This window comes from Lacerta agilis, chromosome 3 (assembly GCF_009819535.1).
Source record: "Lacerta agilis isolate rLacAgi1 chromosome 3, rLacAgi1.pri, whole genome shotgun sequence".
NCBI lineage: Eukaryota > Metazoa > Chordata > Lepidosauria > Squamata > Lacertidae > Lacerta > Lacerta agilis.
Genome location: NC_046314.1, coordinates 56,389,398 through 56,410,387, shown reverse-complemented (window position 1 = coordinate 56,410,387; position 20,990 = coordinate 56,389,398). Strand labels below are relative to the sequence as shown.

At 42.4% G+C, this 20,990-nt stretch overlaps 1 protein-coding gene across 1 annotated transcript in view; it reads right to left on the bottom strand.

Annotated features, from left to right (window-relative positions):
• Positions 1–15,425, bottom strand: part of ENPP3 (ectonucleotide pyrophosphatase/phosphodiesterase 3) — a 46,661-nt gene extending 31,236 nt beyond the window's left edge. Inside the window, exons 1-5 of the mRNA XM_033143790.1 lie at positions 15,199–15,425; positions 7,393–7,465; positions 6,288–6,348; positions 3,189–3,286; positions 897–976 (exon numbers count right to left, since the gene is read on the bottom strand). Coding sequence (XP_032999681.1) covers positions 897–976; positions 3,189–3,286; positions 6,288–6,348; positions 7,393–7,465; positions 15,199–15,315 — 429 coding nt within the window. The 5' untranslated portion in view covers positions 15,316–15,425. The remainder of the gene's footprint in view (positions 1–896; positions 977–3,188; positions 3,287–6,287; positions 6,349–7,392; positions 7,466–15,198) is intronic.
• Positions 15,426–20,990: the final 5,565 nt, after the last annotated feature.

The window sequence follows — 20,990 nt, the reverse complement described above, 5'->3', positions numbered from 1 at the left end:
GATACATGCATGGCTTAATCACTCCTTATTTCCTCCTAACTATCATTTTGCAAAAGAGAGCTTTAACTGTGAAGTCCTGTGAATGTTTCTTCAGGAGTCTGTACTACAGTTTTCTAAATGACTAGTAAGCCTCCTCATGAGAAGAGAAGACTCCCTGGAAAAAAACCCTGGTGTTGGGAAAGATTAGGGCACAAGGAGAAGGACAACAGAGGATGAGATGGTTGGACAGTGTTCTCGAAGCTACTAACATGAGTTTGGCCAAACTGCGGGAGGCAGCGGAAGACAGGAGTGCCTGGCATGCTCTGGTCCATGGGGTCACGAAGAGTCGGACATGACTAAACGACTAAACAAAAAGTAAGCCTGCCTAGAATTAAAGCCCTAGGCTGTATATGCACCCGCACACACAAAAATCCTTGGAAGCTCACAGAGCTAGAATTCCCAGCACCCTTAAGAAACTATAGTTCCCAGGATTCCTGGTGTGTGTGTGCTTTAAATGTATGCTGTGCATGCAGCCTAAGGCTCTAGAGACACAGGAGTGAAAGGAGATAAGGAGGGGCGTCAATCACCTGTGCCAAACACATATTCCTATGTCCTGCTTGCACCTCTCATCAAATGGGCTACCATTCTAGTACCAAAGCAGATCTGTTTTCTTTAGGTGGACCTTTTGAGAATGAAGAAGCTGGTGTTTACTTTCTTCTGCTTTGCTGTCATTTTAGATTCTTGTTAGATCATTATTACGGTTTGGTGGGAATCTAATGTTGTTCACTGTGTGTTTGTTAAGAGCAGAAAGGTGGGATATAAACATTTTTAGAAATGAAATAAAGCACCTAGCTTTTAAAACAATAGCAACATAGCAGAAGTAATGGTGACAATAAAAGGCAAAAAAAAGTACTTACAGTGGCAATCGTATAGTGGTTTACGAAGGTTTTGGTTGGATAAGCAGCTCTCATGTACTTTGAATGGGTCCCACATGTTTCTGCAACAAATGGTACTTTGTAAATGTAAAATAAAATAAAAAATTCCTTCCAGTAGCACCTTAGAGACCAACTAAGTTTGTTCTTGGTATGAGCTTTCGTGTGCATGTAAATGATAACCGTGACATAATATGACATATATGCAAAACACAGAGCATGCACACCTCTTTTAAAACTATTAGGGACATTGGAAGCTGCCTTACACTGAGTCGGATCATTGGTCCATCTAGCTCAGTATTGACTACAGTATTTACATCTCCCCAGAGTTTCAGGGAAAGGGTCTTTCTCACCCCTTCCTGGAGATGGTAGGGATTAAACCTTGGATCTTCTGTGTGCAAAGGAGATGCTCTACCACTGAGCTACAGCCCTTCCCCAAGGCCCCTTGCTTGTAAAAAATACTTTTCATAGCTCATTTCCCGTTAGCCAGAATGTGAGCGTTTTGTTTTCTCTGGGTCTAGTCCCCCCTCCCTTTTCAACTGCAAGCTTTTGCAGGTCAGTCACACCTCTTTGCTCAGCCTTGTGAAGGGTGGAGGTGAGAAGATGCCTCTCCCACTCCCTGCGTCATACTGATTTGCCATATGACATGCTCCATTTGCCGTTGTGACATGCTCCATTGTTGTTTTTTTCTTGCGGTTTTCCTTCTACTTGTCATATTATGCAACCAGCCCTGGGTCTTCTGACGGAAGGATGGATAATAAATCTCAATAATAAATAAAGGAGCAGGGAGAGGCTGGGGTTAGAAAATGAGAACCCAGCCCCACAGCCTCTCAGCTCAAGATGGCTGCTCCTCAGCTTAAAGAAAGGGGTGGTTGTCGTTAAAATAACAATAATGGGTGGTATTCATCTAGGCTTCACTCAGAGGAGGCCCATCCAAGTTCAAGAACATGACTAACTTAGCTGGCTCAGCTCTGAGTAAAACATAGTGGATTACTACCCATTTATCTATTTAGAAAACTTACAAACCACTTAATCAAAGAACCCTCCAAGCAGGTTACACATAAAATTGTAGGCGAAACATAGCTGAAATCCACAAATAATGTAAAAAGCAAATGTACACAAAACTGTCAGCAGTGAATCTTTTGAAACAAATATAGGTAACTGAAAATCACCTATATTATTATTATTATTGTTGTTGTTGTTGTTGTTGTTGTTGTTATTATTATTATTATTATTATTTGAATTTATACACCATCCTATACCCGGAGGTCTCATTTGAGTACTTCATTTGCTGAAGCGAAAAGGCTGGCCCCAGAACTCTTACTGAAGACGTCTGCTCAATATCGGAGTATCAAGAGGAGGCTCTGGCCATATGCCTTGCTTAATACAGGGCATTCATCTAGTTCAGGGGTACCCAACTTCCAAGAGACTGCAATCTACTCACAGAGTTAAAAAACTGGCAGTGATCTACCCCCTTTTGGGGGGTTCACGTAAAAGTTGTTGAGCTTCTTTAGGGAGGAGGAAAGTGACATTGAGCTTTTTTTTAGGAAGGAAAGCCCTGTTTTTTGTGGTTTAGGCCATTTTAGGGGTGCAGGGCAAAGATGTTGAGGTTTTTTTTAGGGGAGACAAAGTTTTTTAGCTTCTTTGGGGGAGCCACTGATCTACCGGTGATCTACCACAGACATCCAGTGATCTACCAGTAGATCACGATCTACCTGTTGGACATGCCTGATCTAGTTGAAAGACTGTTACAGAACATCCCCTCTCTTTGAGGGACTGTCTGGTCAAGATAGGGAACAAGGAAAGGACAGCAGGGGCCTTGAAGCTGCAACAGTTGCATCTGGGCACCAGACAGGCAGAGCAAGCACACAGGCTCACTCACCTTGCAGATCTAGTTAAACCGTAGCATTTTTTTATTTTATTTTATTTTATTTTATTTTATTTTATTTTATTTTATTTATTTATTTATTTATTTATATCTGCATCTGCACATTCACAGTACACACACAAACTTCATGCAAATCTGTGCCCCCCTTTTCTTCTTTTTTTGGAATATGCTTTTCTTCCTTTTTTTGGCAGTGCAAAGTAGGTCACCCTACTTTAAAGTTCAAGCAGCAACTCCCTGATCCACCTCCTCTGAGACCCTTTTTTTCCTCCCCCTCTGCTAAATTTTAACACTTGCAGCAACACCTATATGCAAGTAATTCAAACATTTCTTTATGCAAAATGAATTTTTTTTTAAAAAAAATTATTCATCCTCAGAACAAGATGACTTACTGAGCTTTCCAATATTTGGCAGTAAATTGCCCCAAGTTTCCAAGTATTCTGCCCTGAAGCCATCCATTGAGAAAAGAATAAGCGGTGGCACATTGAACCTGAAGGTAAAGAACACAGAGTCAGAAGTCAGGAGGATATTTGGGTACTTGCTGAGAAATATTAGTTGCCATCTTCCTGAAAAATCAAAGATTAGACAGTCCAAATAGGAATGTTAGAAACACTGTGGGCAGGATTCAAGTACTGTAATGAGTCACATCAGCAGAAGCCCTGTGCAAGGATTTTCACTTGTATAATGGGACTTCCCCCCCTCCTCTCCCTGCCACCACCCCAAAATTGGGTTAGGAATTCAGTACATTGTGCAATGGGAAAAGACAAGGAGAGTTGTTCCATCTAGCAAACTTAAATGTGTGCAAACTTAGATGAGTGTGGTGTTGAATTGTCCCCTGAATTGATTTTAGGTCACAGGGGATCTAAAAGGAAGGCTGGCTATTGAGGGAAAGTCATGTTCCTCTGGCTGCCAAAACCACTTCAGCATATTATGAAAAGGGGGCCCTGCCATGGGCTAGCTCCTCCATCAAAGACCAGGAAAAGTGTGGGAGAAGACCCTGAAATTACATCATTCCCAATGTAGGGAGCTGCAGACCTCCTGAAGCTCATCCATGAACCTCCTGGGGTCCATGGACCACAAGTTAAGAAACTCTGTTGGCATCTGTCTGTCTCAAGAGACAATGGAGAACGCCTCTGGAGATGAAGTCAAGCTGCTGGAGAATCACAGCACCTGCTGTGGCTGCAAGGACTCCACTCCAGATTTGTGTAAGCTTTACTCTTTAGCCTTTTCTTCTACCTAAGATACCCCACAAAGCAGCGGGTACAGATTTTTCCTTGGGATTTACTCCCAAAGCCTTGCTCATGAATAAATATAGCCACAACCCAGAGGAGATTTAGGATCAGAGTTTTCCTTCTCCTAGATGGGCTACCTTCCCAGGTGGACAAGCCCTATCTGCCCCCCATTTCCCTCTACAACACATGCAGAAACCACCTTCTTGACTGTTGGACACACTATTGATCTTGTCCTCTCAATCCACCACAGCCTCTCTTCACATGCGGAGGAAGTCCCTAGCTCACCTCTAGAGTGTTATAAAACCTGCTGTAGATATTTCATAACACTTCTGCTGTTCTTTTTCAAAGGCAGCCAAAATAGGACAAGTAAGAAACACATTTATGATTTTATGGAAAACTATTAATCAAAGACTCAATGCGCATAGACACTTACATCATAAATGGTGATAAGCCAGAACTATAAACAATCTCCTGACCAGTTGGACCCTATAACACATGATAATCTACTACTGCTTTAGGATTTCATAACTCGTTAACTGATTTGAAAATTATTAAAGTAAGTTGAGAATCAATGTAAAGTGCAACTATTGATTTAGGGGTCGATAATGCATTTATAAAACCCCTGAAAAACCCTGGCATAAAACATACATGTTTAAAATTCAGAACCTCCTAATCTTTCTGCAAATACTTTTCAGGATTGCTATTTTGCTCCTGACTTACTTTTCTTTTCATCTTTCATAACAAGTGTTCTGTTTCTGAGCCCAATCACACATTCCTCAATATAGCAAATACTGCAGTTCTTCACGTACTTATTCCGAAGCAAGTTTAAAATGAAGCTTATTCCCAAGTGTGTGTGCTTTGAGGCTCAGTGCAAGGACTCTGCTGAGGAAAAGCATGCTTGGGTTGCCCGGGTAGATAAAATTCACTATCAGGTACTGATACAAGATAGCTAGAGTTTGCAGGAAAAGCTGTCAGCTTACTGTACTTAAGACTAAGGGTCAAGTTACACATAACATGCTAATGTCTGTAGCAAAAAAAACCTGGTGGCTCCTCCCAAAGAAGGGGCAATTCATGGAGGGGCAATTTGGAATGGAGAAAGGACTGGAGGGAGGAGGTGCAAATTTTCTGATGCAACTTCCCCTTCCAAGGTCACTTTTCCCTCCATGGGGTTCCAAACACCTGGGGTTCCAGGGTCCATGGGATTCCCACCTGTCCCTACAAATTGAAATTGCAGGTTATAGGCACTTCATAAAGGAGCATGGGTGACCACCCCTTAGAGTGGGTTTCAGAGATTCCTTCTGCAAAGGGAAGGGACTAAAATCCAGCAGAGGATCTGTTACGGAATGTGTTTAATGGGTTAATTTCATATGAGTTGGTAATGCTGACTCATTCCTTGCAGTGCAACTGTCTTATATCTGTTGCTGGGCAGAATTTGTACGTAGATATGGAACAAAAGTTGCAGCGTTCGGTGCTGGGAAAGTGTGGGAGATCTGAACAGTGGCGACTGATTGGAATCATGGAAGAGAACAGAACACTTTGTGAAGAGCTGCAAGGACTTTGGAAGCAGCTGAAGTCAGGACTTGCTGTGGACTTTGGAGCAGCAAGAATTCTGAAGCAAAGAACCCTCTCTGGGAACAGAGGGAGATGCCTACTTGTAAAAACTGTGTATGGTGTGTGTGTGTATCGTAGTGTATGTCTGTGTGTGCCAAGTACAAGTGAGCTCTGCTAAACAACTGTTTCATGTGGCAAGCCCAACTGCTTGACTGAGCTTCTGTAGCGCATGTACACAGAACATACCCAAGAAGATCACATGATGGAGGAGGAAGGAAGTGCATGTTCTTGTTGCAGGTTTGGGCAGCTCAAAGCACAGCAACAGAGAAAGTGTTCTCCAAAGGCAATGCAGGAAATGAGAAAGAAGGCCTAACTGCAGCAGTTACACAGAGAGTAACTGCAGTGGTGCACAGATAAAATAGGCTGTCAGGATGGCAGAGCAGAGGCAATTCTGTGGTAAGGTAAAAAGGAAAAGGAAATCTGAAAATACCATTAGGGTACAGCACTAAACTCTTTCTTAGAAGTCATGAACTTGCAGAATGTTCTAGCCCATACATTTTATAAGGTCTTCTAAGCTGTGACTAACATCAACTTGGAATGATGGTTCTCAATAAATAAAAAAAATCTTTGTGTGCTTATTTACATAACAAAACCACACAAAAAAATACAGACATCCTAAGTGAACAGTTGTGAATACTATAATCTTACCCATCTGGACACTGAGCTGTGTCAGAAGAGGTACAACTTTCTTTCAGCCAAGATGTTTCTCCTGGGGGAGGAAAAAACATACAAAAAGATGCATTTGAATGAAAGAGAGAGAAGTGAGCCAGTTCTTAACTTCAGATCTTTGTGAAAGCCTGCTTGAACGTCATAAATGCTTTTTTAAAAAAATTGTTTAGCCAGCCCCATCCAGACATGTAGAATCTATCCTTTATGTGGTTGTACACCATCTGAAGGAGTGGGTGTGTAGCTTGTTGGTACTTCTGGATCCTTTGCTGCTGCTTGAGGCACAGGTGGCCTCAGTGGCACAGTGTTTTCCATCCATCTTTGGTTGGTGGCCCAGCTGTCTGGATGTTGTTGTTGTTCAGTCGTTCAGTCGTGTCCGACTCTTCGTGACCCCATGGACCAGAGCACGCCAGGCACGCCTATCCTTCACTGCCTCCCGCAGTTTGGCCAAACTCATGTTACTAGCTTCGAGAACATTGTCCAACCATCTCATCCTCTGTCGTCCCCTTCTCCTTGTGCCCTCCATCTTTCCCAACATCAGGGTCTTTTCTAGGGAGTCTTCTCTTCTCATGAGGTGGCCAAAGTACTGGAGCCTCAACTTCAGGATCTGTCCTTCTAGTGAGCACTCAGGGCTGATTTGGTGATCCGGCACTCCCATTTCTTTAAGAACTTGCCATAGTTTGCTGTGGTCGACACAGTCAAATGCTTTTGCGTAGTCAATGAAGCAGAAGTAGATGTTTTTCTGGAACTCTCTAGCTTTCTCCATAATCCAGCGCATGTTTGCAATTTGGTCTCTGGTTCCTCTGCCCCTTCGAAATCCAGCTTGCACTTCTGGGAGTTCTCGGTCCACATACTGCTTAAGCCTGCCTTGTAGAATTTTAAGCATAACCTTGCTAGCGTGTGAAATGAGTGCAATTGTGCTGTCTGGATAGCGATAGCCTAATTACTGCTGTCTATACTCTGATAACCTCTAGGGTAGATTGCTGCAATGTGTTATATGTAGCGCTGCCCCGGAACACATTTTGGAAACTTCACCTCGTGCAGAATTCGGCAACCAGGTTGCTTACTGAGGAGATTATGAGATTACCTTCTTGTGTTTTCCTTAGTCCAAGTACCAGGCCTAGTCCAAGGGATACAGCCACCAAAGAAACTAGAAGAACCTGTTACAAAATAACGCATGTGTCACAGAGTATAAAAATAAACCCATTGCATATATGTGGTTAACAAACTGTCCTTCCACGTGAATGGAAACAATCTCTCTCTCTAAACTGTGGGCTTCTACAGTAGCAAGAGGTTTGGGAATTGCAGCTAAAGTCAGAGCTGAGCCTGCAAGCTGCAGGACACAGAGCTCAATGGAGGTCTGGAACCTATCAGGCTGTCCATTGGGGTGGCAGCTGCTGTAAATCTCTACCTTTGCTCAGCCTGTGCAATGTGCGTAAATGAACCACATATCGCAAAATGTCAAGAAGGCTTCAATGGCTTCATTCCACAGGAAACAGAACCAGAGTAACACACTGAATTTCTGGAGATCTCACTGCTGGGAGAATTGGAATACATGCAACAATGCTTGTTTGGTTAGGAGCAGTGGGAGCTGTCTTAGAGTCACTCAGGTCATTGGTGTGATCTAGCACAGCACTGTCTACAGTTCAGAGATTGACAGCTTCTTCGAGCCAGTGGGCACATTTGAAATTTTGAGAAAGTGCCTGGGTGCCAGTCACAGAATGGGGGCATGGCATATCATAAAATGCATGCCACAGGGGCACAGAAAATGAATTTCTGCCTTTTGTTGTTATTATTATTTTTAAAACATCTTTATTGAAAGTTCAAAAAGTACATAATTATATGAGCACTAAACATAGTGAGATGTAAATAAAAGAGATTGAAAGAGAAAAAGAAACTGAAACCATGTAGAAGGGGAAATAAAGCCCCCCCCCCAAAAAAACCTGTATACTTTACAGGGTTGTTATTGTACTTCACCAGATCTTGACCTATTACAGTATTTGTAAGAATGGATTCCAAATATCATTTAATTTGTCCATGGCAAATCTGCGTTTGTATGCAAGCTGTTCATATGTTGCAAGTTTATATAAGTCTTCAATCCAATCATAGAAGGATTTTGTTTACAAAAATTGTGACACATACATTTGGGTGTTTGGAATGGTTCTGTTTCTGGCAAAGTGTGTGTGCTTGTGTGCTTGTGCATGTGTGTGTATAATAGTTTAAACACTCAAATTAAGTGTTTAAAACTTACAGAAGTAGTTCTGTGTTGTTGAGATGTGAGAGTAGTTTTTCATTTAACCCTACTGGAAGTCATGCAGTCTAATCTCTAAAGGGGGACCACATGTTGAGATTTCTGCATTGCAGGGGGTCAAACGTGATGACCCTTAGGGTCCCTTCCAACAGTATGATTCCTTCTGACCTCACTGATTATAGCTCAACAGCAGTGTAAAACCAGACACTGATCAATGATGGAGTGACTGGCTCTGAAGCCTGCTTGCTCCTCTGCCGATATGCTTCTTCTCTCAAGCCAATCCCAAAACTGCCAGCATAGATTGTCTGGTGTAAAGCTTGCTCATGATGCTGAGCAGACTGATTGGAGGACAAGCAAATTCAGGTTACTCAGTTATAATTGATGGGGAAGCCATGTGATTGCGTAGCAAACCTGTATCTCCCAAAGATGGGACCTTTTGCAATATGGAAAGGGACAGGGGGGTGCACTGGCAAGTGTGGGACAACACTTGCTTGACACAACATCATCTACCCTCCTCAGAAACAAGTCCAAATGAATGCTCAATAATTTGACAACATTGTCAGAAACAAGTCCAAATGAATGCTCAATAATTTGCAAACTGATCAGGACTGGAGGGGAACTATTGTCCTCAAGTCCTGCTATTGGGCATCCATTTGGTCATTCTAGGAAACAAGATGCCAGACAAAAAGGACATTCAGCCTGAACCTTATTAGCTCATGTTAATCCATATTCTCCAAGACACTGCTGCGAAACCTACTGTTTGGAACAGCATAAGCAGGGACAGCATGGCCCAGCAGCCCAGGACATCTCTGTCCAGCATGCTTCACTGAGCTCTCAGCTTCAGAGAAAAGGGTGGGCAGAACAGAACAGAACATTATGAAACAATAGACAGTTGCTATCACCTCATGAAGAATCCCCCAGGTCTGCACAAAGCAGAGGTTACTAAAGTGAAGGGGTGTGTGTGAGGTGACAGGAAGGAGGTTTGAGGTTTTTTAGTAAAGTGTGCCCTGGTAACAAGAAGAGAGAACAAAGAAGAGTCCTCCATGAGCTGCTGGAGGGCAGAACCGTATTGGGAGGCTGGGGGAAAGGGACAGGAATGGCATGCAGGATGGCTTGGACTGTAATGCTGTGCTGCTGTGCAGAACAAGCCCCACTTGAGATGTAATACTGTAGAATAATTAGAATATGGTGGTGGAATGGGGCAACATGAATAAAGCCTTTATACAACACCAGCAAAAATCACCAAGGATGAAAGACACATATCATAGCTTTCTCATCCCATAGATCAGATTGATTGCCATACCCAATAAGCAAAACAAAAGCAAAAGTTTCTATTTAGCAGTGATTTCCAACTTATTTGTAGAAGACCAGCAGAATTGTGTCTTTGTAGGGGAGCCAGAGCTATGGATCCCATTCCCTATCCTCCCATGTCGGCCTTACCTTACGCTGCATATCTCCAACAGCACTACTCTGGATATTGTGCGCAGAGCTCTTCCTTCTTTCCTCCTGTGCTAGGGGTATGTGCTATACTTCCCCAAGTGGAGCCAAAATATGAAGGCAGACTTACGCAAACTTACGGAGCATGTGGGAGAAGGAATAGAGACAGGCTCAAAGGATCTAACGCCTACCTCCCAGCTTTCATCCCACCGCCCCAGCTTCCATGCTCAGCTGTGCTTTATTTATTTAACTTTTAATATTTCTAACTGGCCCTTCGTTCAATGAAGCAGAACGTAACAGTTTCAGGGCAGCTGAAAGAAACCACTTTTTCACCTGGTGCATAGTTAAACTATGGCCTTCACTACCACAAGAGGCAGTGATTTCCACCAACCTAGGTGGCTTTAAAAGAGAATTAGAGTGCTCTTGTGCTTGGCTCCTGCTCTTAGAACACCATTCAGAACTGCATTCAAATGCAGTTTTGAACTGTGTTCTATAGTGAATACTGCATTGAACCCCTTTTTGTATAATTGGTTCCTGCTTTTGGCATCTGGTTGGCCACCCTGAGAACAGATGCTGGACTAAATGACTTGTTCCAGTTGCTTCGACGTATTTTTATTTTTATTTTTATCATGACCGATCTCAGGGCAGAGAACAATACAGTTGAAGGTGATACAGACTGAGCAAACACCATAAGAAATCCAAAACGAAATAAAACAAATACAATTGAAACCTAAATCTTTAAAATACAGATCTGTATCGGTGAGTACACTCTCACAAAAACACTGCTTAAAGCACCGAGCAGATTTCCACCTCCAGCAATAAATAATTAAAATTAATATCCTGCAAACGGCTGAGCAAATAGGTTTTCACGGCCCCAGAATGAGATGAGGAGGCACTAACTCTCTCTCCAATGCAGATGTGGGGAATCTTTGGCCCTCCAGAAGTTGCAGGACTACGGTTGCCATCAACCCCAGGAAGCGTGGCTAAATCATCTATGATGATAATTGTATATCTACCCTCAATATACTAGAATTGTGGGGGGGGGGTAAATGAGCCCCTTTTATCTTTTCTGACATTCTCCTCAACCGTTGTTTATAGCAGTTGTTTACAAGAGGGCTTGCTTTGAATATAACTGGAACAACTAAGTTTTGTGCATTTTACTTTTTAAAAAAACAAACAAACTAACTGTTATTGAACTTTTTCAGTCCTCCTACCTCTTCTGCCACAGTCTTTATGAAAACCAGAGATTCGAGTGGATTAAAGGATTAAAGTTATATAATGACTGGCTTGTAAATATAAGCCTTTGCATCTACACAAGTATTTCCTAAAGTGACATTCCTAAAAGTACTTTCTTTTACCTGTCCTGAATTTTCCAAGATCCAGTTTCACTAGATGTCCACGAGTTCAAGTGTTATGATGGAAAAAACTTTCCTCTGTTCACTTTCTCCATGCCATGCATTGTATAAACATTGTATAAACATCTATCATGTCCCCTTTTCCTCACCTTTTATCTAAGCTGGAAAGCCCCACATGCTGCAACCTTTACTCATAGGAGAGCTGCTCAGTCCCTTTAAACCATTTTGGTTCCTCTTTTCTGATTCTTTTCCAACTCTACAACATGCAGTCACACCATAGATTTGTATTATGGCATCATAACTTTATTTTCAATTTCCTTTCCTGACGATCCCAGGCATGGAATTGGCCCTTTTCACAGCTGCCGCACACTGAGTCAATATCAAGCTATCTACTGTGACCTCCTTCAGTAGAAATACGGACCTGGCAAAAACTTTTAACTTCTGGCTCCACCTAAACTCAACCCCCACCCCTTAATTACCTCTAGTACTTCAAGACTCCCATAAAACCGCTTGGACTAAAACTGTTTATCAAAAACTCCTCTCCTGTGGCCTATCCCCACAACACCTACTCATGATGAGTCCTACCAAAGGAAACAGTCTAATTGGCCAATGTTTAAAGGACATAGAGCATCAGAACAACCTGGCCACCATAAAGAAATTTTGCCCCTGGTAAATTTTCACTGCCCCATTTCGATTCTCTGGCCCCATATTTGAACAAACTTATTATCCCAAAAATACAGATGTGCTTTTACACTTGCAAGACTGGATGTTTTGCCATCTGCTGTACTTGAAGGTTGATTCCAAAAGATCTTACCTGAGAAATGACTTTGCCCCTGTGGAGATGGTAGTACAGAATCAGTGGCACACGTCCTCCTGTCTTGTACCCTTTACAAAGACCTGAGGAATGAGATCATCACCCCATTCCTACTAACCATCCCAGGGCGCTCAAGCACGGCCATAATGCCCTTTCTTCTATCACACCAAAATGACCACATAACAGCTAAGGTTGCTAGCTTCATAGCTGGAGCAATTCAAATAAGGGCCATTAACTGATTGATAATTCAGAATTTTAAAATGTGCTTTTATATAAAATTTTCTTTTCTGTTTACATTGTAATGTTTTATTGTTGCTATGGCCATTGGCTTATGCAAATAAAGTTTATTTATTATTATTACCTACTATGACCCTAAGGTCTCATTTCTATTCAGTCACTGCTGGTTCAGATCACACACATGTTTATATGAAGTTAAGATATATATTTTTGCACTGACATGCAAACACACCCACAACTTCTGTCCAAAACCACTTCAACCTGCTTGCTTGTTTTTGTAGTTTAAGTCACTTTATTGAAAATTTGGGTTTTCTTTAAGTCAAGGAAAGGCAGGGCACAGTGCTCCTTGCCCTGCTGCCAAACTCATGTCTGCTTAACTCATCAAATGCTAAGCTCTCATTCGGATCCTTTAAGTCCTTGTTGAACAGTTCCTCATTTCTGTAACTTTGCACTCCACTATTCTTCCCGGTACCTTGATGGAGTTTGGCTGCGATTACAATCTACCAGTGAACGCTTAAAGAGAATAAGAGACTATGTAAGTGGGCATGTTTGTCTTTTCCTCATTTATTCAGCAAGGGGGGGAAAAGTCTCAAGCTTATGATGCACCACAGAAGCGTGCGGGTCAGTAATCACAGTTTAAAGATGGAGTGAACTCTTTATTAGCAAAAACACAATCTCCACAGACTTGGTTGTGTGTCGAGCCTAATGAGCAGAGAGGCTCATTCTTGGTGGTCTTCCTGCATGAAAATCAAAAGCCAAGACTGAAAGTCCCCACCTCCCCACAGCCATTTAAGTCCCCTCCTCTCCAGGCCTTTTTCCAAGCAACTGGAGACTGCACCTGTAGGCAGCCAAACTCTCCTCCTCCCTTTTCATGCCTCTTCTGGTTCTAGGAGATAAGTGGGGTGTGGAGATTGTTGCACCAGTAGGGGGAGACACCTGTGACACCCACCTGACTCTCTTCCTATCGTCCACCCTCATTCCACTCTCCTGTTTCAGCTTCTGCCTCTGATTCTGGACTTTTCTCTGCCACTCTCCCAGCTCACTAACCCCTGTTACCGCTTCAACTTACAACACATCCTCTTCTGCATCTTCTCTCTCTGACCACTCATCATTGCCCCACTACCACTCCAAGCCTTCTTTCCTTGGTTGTTCCCCAGCTGGTTCCTACTACCATGCCTCTGGTACCGACGAGTCCATGACAAGCTGCCACAATAAAATTGCCTAGATCAGGCTTCCTCAACCTTGGCCCTCCAGATGTTTTTGGCCTACAACTCCCATGATCCCTAGCTAGCAGGACCAGTGATCAGGGATGATGGGGATTGTAGTCTCAAAACATCTGGAGGGCCAAGGTTGAGGAAGCCTGGCCTAGATAAAGGTAAAGGATCCCTGGACAGTTAAGTCCAGTCAAGCTTGACTATGAGGTTTGGCGCTCATACATCTTCAGGTTGAGGGAGCTGGTGTTTGTCCAGTTTTCTAGGTCATGACTAAACCGCTTCTGGCACAGCAGAACACTGTGACAGAAGCCTAAATAACATTTGTTGCTTAACATTTTCCCAACTTCTATTTGCTCCCTGATTTAGAACCTGGGAGATGTTGGTCATCTAGTCCAACCCCCTGCAATACAGGAACGTGGAAGTGCATGTTTCTTGCACTCAGAAGGTCTCAGGTACAATCCATGGTATCTCCATATAAACAGATTAGCTAGCAGGTGATCTGCAGTCCTTTGTCTGGAACCTTGGACTGCCATTACCACCCAGAGTATTATTACTCCTATTACATTTCAATTCCGTCCTTTCTCTCAAGGAGCCAAGGGGGCAAATAACAAGCAATGCAACTAAAGATTAAAAACCCATTTTAACATTTTAAAAAATGTTGTTGTTGTTGTTTAGTCGCTTAGTCGTGTCTGACTCTTCGTGACCCCATGGACCAGAGCACGCCAGGCACTCCTGTCTTCCTGACCAAAAAATATTAAAGAACATCTAAAAACTGGTTTAAATAAAAAATATTAAGAACATCTAAAAACTGGTTTTCACATACCCTCACAGCTCTAATTTCAGTATTGCCAGGGACAATATCTTTCAGCTCTCAAATGCCTTGGTGAACAGGAATGATTTTAAGGGTCAGTGAGGACCTAGATGAATAAACAATACTGTAATGGTTTCGGCTCATTTGTAGTTATTGCACTTATAGCACATTAGCTTCTAAAGTGCTAACCGCTTGTGCAATGCATAGTGAGGAATCACATTTTCCTGCCTTTCTATCCCCATTGGGTAATCACAAGCATTGTCAAAGCTGGCAATATCACCCTTAGGATTGGGGCTGGGGGAACATGAGTGACATTTAAGGGCAGGGTGGTTGTCATCTGTTCAATCCTCCCTGTATTTCAGAACACATTTTTTTCCTATTATTTAGTTCTGACATGCTCTGGTTAACTCAGACTGGGATATAGCCACCACGAGCCACTAGGATAGAGTAGGCTGTGAACAAAATAAATAATAGAAAGTAGCCACAAATGCATACTATTTTTACACAATATTGCAGCTAAGGGACCGGGCTTTCTTTCATCAACTTTGAAAAAGTCAGGCATTCGTATCTGCCCTTTAGCAGACTGTGAGCTAAGAACATCAAGAGTTGTTGGTCTGTTAAAGCAGCAGTTTTATCCATGCTGCCATGCCCTGCCAGGAAATTTCCAATGGTCCGTGGAAAGTTTATACTGTTAAAACATAATGAAACTTGAGCCAATAATGCAACAAACCTTAACATTAAAAGTTTGAAAAGGAAGCAAAGGGCAATACTTACCGCACAAAGTATCTGGTATTTCTTAAGAGTGCTCCTCTTAACAACGTCCTGTGTTTCTAAGCTCATCAGCTCCATCTTGCTGTCCCCCCTTATTCTTGTTTCATGAGCAGAGCTCATTTTTCAGCTTTCCAGACAGTTATCTGTGCAACTTTGTTTTCTCCCTTTTGGCCTCTGCCCTTATAGCTCTGCTGCACCCCAAGCGTGTTAATGAGTTCAGAGTCCTTGATGGCTGCGGCATGAGGAAGCAATCAGAACTCTGGAGCCAGCTCATTTTTGAGCACATACTTCCAGGAATATTCTGGTGTTTTGATATGTGACATTCAAAGGAAAAAAAACAACAGTGATGTTCTTAGAGCCAAAAAAGCAAGCGGAACTTAACTGAATAATGCAATGGGGATTTGGTAATACTTGAATCAGAATTGATTGTTGTTTTCACAGTAATCCTGGAAAGTGAAACTACTTTTCTTTGGGCAAGGTGAAAGAGGCAATGAGTGGATGCTTTAGGGTTTTCATTATTTAAGTAAGATATACCTATGTTGCTGTAACCAACGAAGAAACAATACACTGCCTTTCTACCAAAAGACATCTAAGCATTCATTTAAAACAAACAGAATAACAGGAACGTATAATATACTAACAACAGCATCTTTAAAAAAGCAGGATTTTAAATCAGTGTTCCCAGAAAAGTCCACCATCTGGGTGCATTATTTACTATTACTGCATTTGTACTTGCCCTGTGATCTTGAGATGATGGATGGTATATCAATTTAATAAATATCCCCTGATCTTCCCAGAAGTCTAGGACAGTGTACATACTTCTTCCCTCCCATCAATGATAGATAAGACCGAGAGCTGATGACAATATCAAGGGTATCAAGGCTGAGGAACCGAGGAAGCTGCTTTATACTGTCAAACCACTGGTGTATTGTCTACACTGACTGCCAGCAGCTCTCCAGGGTTTCAGACAGGGGGCATTACAAGCCCTATCAGGAAATGCTAGGGTAGGGTTCAACCTAGGACCTTCCGTCTGAAAAGGAGATGTTCTGACGCTGAGCTACAGCCCTTCCCAACTCTGAGATTTGAGCTTAGTCTCACACTTTAAGCACCACACCACACCAGCCATCTAATCTTTGAAGGTGATGGATACATCGCTCAATACTTACGTTGTTAAACAGAAGGGGATTTAGGACTTGAAATGCCAATGGACACTTGGTGGTGGCTATGGTTATATGTTCCAAGGCAAACCATAAGCACTAGTTTTGAAGGAAAATGGGTACACATTTGTTTTCCACTTGAATCCAACTTCAACAAGATCAACCATATCTATCCTGGTTCAAGCAAGGTATGCTGTAGGTGAAACATGAGCAATGTGGCTATGTTGCACATATTCTGGTCTTGTCCAAGAATAAGATCTTTTTGGATGGCCATAATAGGAGTTCATATGTCAGAAGACCTTTTTGCGATCATCTTTGACTATGTTTAAGACTTGTGTCTCAGAAGATAGAAAGATGGTGATATATCTAATCGCAGCTGCCCAAATGGAAATTAACCACAACTGGGAGGAAATTAATCCCCCCACATTGGAGGACTGGATTTTAAGGGTGTGGAAAAGGTGCAAATGGTAAAATTGAGAAACATAAAGTCAGGGAAGAAAGACCTCTCAGCAATTGCTTGATTGAGAAATTGAGATTATTGTTATGTATTGGGGTAATAAAACACAAGATATTGAATCTTCACAGACCACAGTCCACTTCATCTGATGCATGAAATGTTGTAGCACATATACATGCATGTAAGTATGCAGAGAGAAAAAACAACAGCTGGAAACAATGGGACCAAAAGACCACGGCATGAAAGGGTAAAGATTAACTTGTACCGATATAAATATATACTCCATATATCTTAATATCATCCAGTCCAGTCCAGATTAATGAAGCACAAGTAGGTCTTGCTTATGCAGTGTGAATGTCTGTTTTCCCTAAGTTTTCAGTCAGTAACAAAGAATAGAAATTCCCACTACATAACTAATCACTGTTGAACGTGACACTTTCGGTTGAACAACCTGCTGGGAAACAATAGGAAAGAATTATTGCCATCAAGTCCTGTTTACAGGCTTTCCATAGGCTTCTGCTTGGCCACTGTGGGAAACAGGATGCCAGATTAGATTTGGTCTGATCCAGCAGGCGCTCTTCCTCATTAAGAAATAGGCAAAAACAGTTTTTAAAATGAAGGAACAAAAGTAAAACCGCGTTTATCTACAAACACCAGATGAGCAATTAACACTCTAATGCAGGAAACAATTAGATCAAGATAAGCCATAAAACATTACAACTACATATGCCAAGATTTTAAAGGCCAAAAGGCAATGTAACTTAACATTTTATGTTGAAGTGTTAATTATATAAACAACAAAATTAACCATTTATTTTCAGGCATAAGTATAAACAGGGACAGGTGGGGCCCATCTATTTGTTCTATCATTCCTGAAAGACAGAAAATACTAATGAGAAGTGTTAACTCTGCTTTTTCTATGATATAAATTTACATGAGAGTTTGAAACCCCAAAGGATTTTAGTTTAAGGCTGTAAATTCTTACCTAGAACTAAGCCTCAGCTAGCATAGTTGGACTTCTGAATAAACACACATAGATTAGAGCTGTCAATCTATCTATTTGGCACTGGTAAAACATCAGCACAAAGCCAGTTCGTGCTGTTGAATGGATTTATATCCCCCATTTTAGGCACATGCCTGTTTTATGCAGTAAGTGTTGGAACTTTTTCAGATGCACTCTTTTGTCAACTCACTTGTGCAAATAACTGTTAACATTAGTGGTATACTCAAAGCCATTAGTAGTATCACTGAATAAACATGTCAATGGAAATATTAGCAGGGAAGGACATTTAATTTCACAAACACTTCTGCTATGACTTATTCCAATGTTACAGTGTAAACTGGTTATTTGTACTAGGCTGCACAGGCTTTTGGTTTCCACCAAGCAAGGGCTTAACTCATGTCAACCACATCACTCATCAGATGAAGCCTGCTCTAGGCCAGGGATGAGGACCCTCAGTCCCAGTGGGAAAATGTAGCCCTCTAGACTCTCACCAGGCTGCACCCTCTCAGCAGCCTTACCCACTACCAGACCTGCTTTGCACCCTTCATGATGGTTTCCCTTCCTCCAAAACTTACCTGTTTATTCATTAATTCATTTATACTATACCCTTCAGCCAGAAAAGCTAAGAGAGCAACTTAAAGATCAACAAGTCCTCCTTGGGGCTTTTTGCATGGATAAATTGTGTCCTTCAGTTCTGATCATGCTTCTTACTTATGGATGAGGGATGGAAAGAAAAGTGCAAGTGTAGGAATTAGCCACCATTCAAAGCTCACGTTCACATTTGTAGATGTGCAAACTTTTGCCTCTGGCCCTGGAGTCAGCAGAAGGTTGCCCAGAAGAGAAGGTGGCTGTAATAGGATGCCTACGTCTACTTTGAGCCAACTAGTTGCTCACAGGGCCACCTGCAGTCTATCAACCAACCAACCAAGCATAGCAACCACAAGGGATACCTGTTTTTGCAGTGTGCCTGGAACTGCAAAAACAACAAACAGGGTACTCATCAAATACAAAACAGGTTAAAATACAATGGACTGTATCCCACACTGCATAAGCAGAGTTATCAGTGCTGGATAGTCCACCAACCCTCTATAGCAGATTTTGAGGGTGCATGAGGGCTGCTAGAGGAAGTTTCGTTGAGCAAACTGAAATATATTGTGCAGGTGGGACAGCAGCCTTGGATATAGCATACCGCTGCTAAGCTCCATTGGAACTGGTGCATCACAGTACAGACCTAAAGTACAGTATTGTATTATTAGTTGGGCATCCTGGATTTCCTATGGTTGGGAGTATATTTCAAGCCATAGAGATACCCACTCCTGTTTTAATGTTTATTACAATTTTAAACAAAAACATTTGAAATGGAAAAACTTCCCATGAAATTCTACTTTAATAAGCAGGAAATATATAAATATATACAGGAAATATACAGTGAAGTTGTAAATATGACAAGCAAGTATTGACCCTCCTAACCTGTGGACTGTTGGTATTCCAAGTCCCTTCCACTAGTCCAGTACTGAACCCCTTTCCAGCAAGCACACATATTTTATTTTAAAATTGCCTGGTTTTTATTTTTGTCAATTTTTCAATAACTACTTAAATCTACAATGAAATTTCTCTCAATTGACAGTATTGCTAGGTTACTCAGTCTTTCTTGGCTCATTGTAGATTTCTGATACATTTTGATTCATTTGATGTTTTGATAAACTTCTTTCACAACTGGCAGTTGAAACAGCAACAGTTAAAGATTAACATCAAGACAAAATTAGCCAAACTCTCTTGCAGCTTCCACTTGTGCACCCACTGGAGCAATTCTAAAGCAATCTGCTCATCGGGATTAATTTCCTTATTATAACAAGACAACATGGTGCCAAGGAGATGTATTTCGGAGATCAGCATTCAACTTTGTGCACTTAGCACACATGTACTGAATTTGCTCATTGACCAAAAAACCCATCTTTTTCAGTATCCAATCTGGATCTGCAGGAAAGCAAATCGTTGATCAAGTGCATTCCTCTGTATTATGCGTTTTGTTCTTTCTCCCATATGCCAATCGATCACTTCAATAATAATATATTTACACTCCACCCATCTGACTGAGTTTCCACAGCCACTCTGGGCGGCTTACAACACATAAAAAATTGTAAAACATTAGACATTAAGCACTTCCCGATACAGGGCTGCCTTCAGATGTCTTCTAAAAGTCAGATAATTGTTTATTTCCTTGACATCTGATGGGAGGGCATTTCACAGGGCGGGCGCCACTACTGAGAAGGCCCTCTGCCTCGGTCCAGTATATCTGAAGGAGCGTCTCCACCTCCATTGATCTGCCCAGACACTGAGTTCCAGCGCCGAGGGCCTTCTGGCGGTTCCCTCGCTGCGAGAAGCCAAGTTACAGGAAACCAGGCAGGGGGCCTTCTCGGTAATGGCACCCACCCTGTGGAATGCCCTCCCACCAGATGACAAAGATAAAAACAACTACCAAACTTTTAGAAGACACCTGAAGGCAGTGCTGTTTAAGGAAGCTTTTAATGTTTGATGGACTATTATTTTGTTGGATGCAGCCCAGAGAGGCTGGGGAAACTTCAGGTATACTGGAAGCTGCCCACTTGTTCTCCGCGTGTTTCTTGTATACAAAGGTCAAGCCAGCATCACAACTCTGCAGGCCGGGCATCTTCTTACATTCTCCAGATTCCTCTCTCCGTAGAAATGTCCCACGCTCAGCGCATCTGCAGAGCTTTTTCTCAGCGGCGTGAGACAGCCTCGATTTGCGTCACACGGTCGCTGCTGGCCAGCATTTACTCCCGAATAACCATTTTACTAATAATAATAAGTAATCAACAATAATTCTGCGGGAAATTCCCGGGGAGCCAAGGGAGCCTGCCTAGGAACAGGCTGCAGAACGAGGCGGCGGCCCGTCTACCTGAGAGCGAGCTCCATGGAACTCGGCGGACCCCCCTTCCCAGCCCACCCACACGGGACCGGCTCCGCATCCCTGGCCCAGCCGAAAGAGTCCCGCCGCCTCCCGCCTCCCTCGCCAGGCTGGAGCTCGCGCTTTCGGAACGGAAACGCCGCAGCTGCGCCGGCGACACGGATAGGAAAGGAAGCGGCTTCCGGTGCGCCGCTTTGCCATTTCCCTCTTTCCGGCCGGCTCTTAGCGAAAGAGGCTGACTAAGGGCGG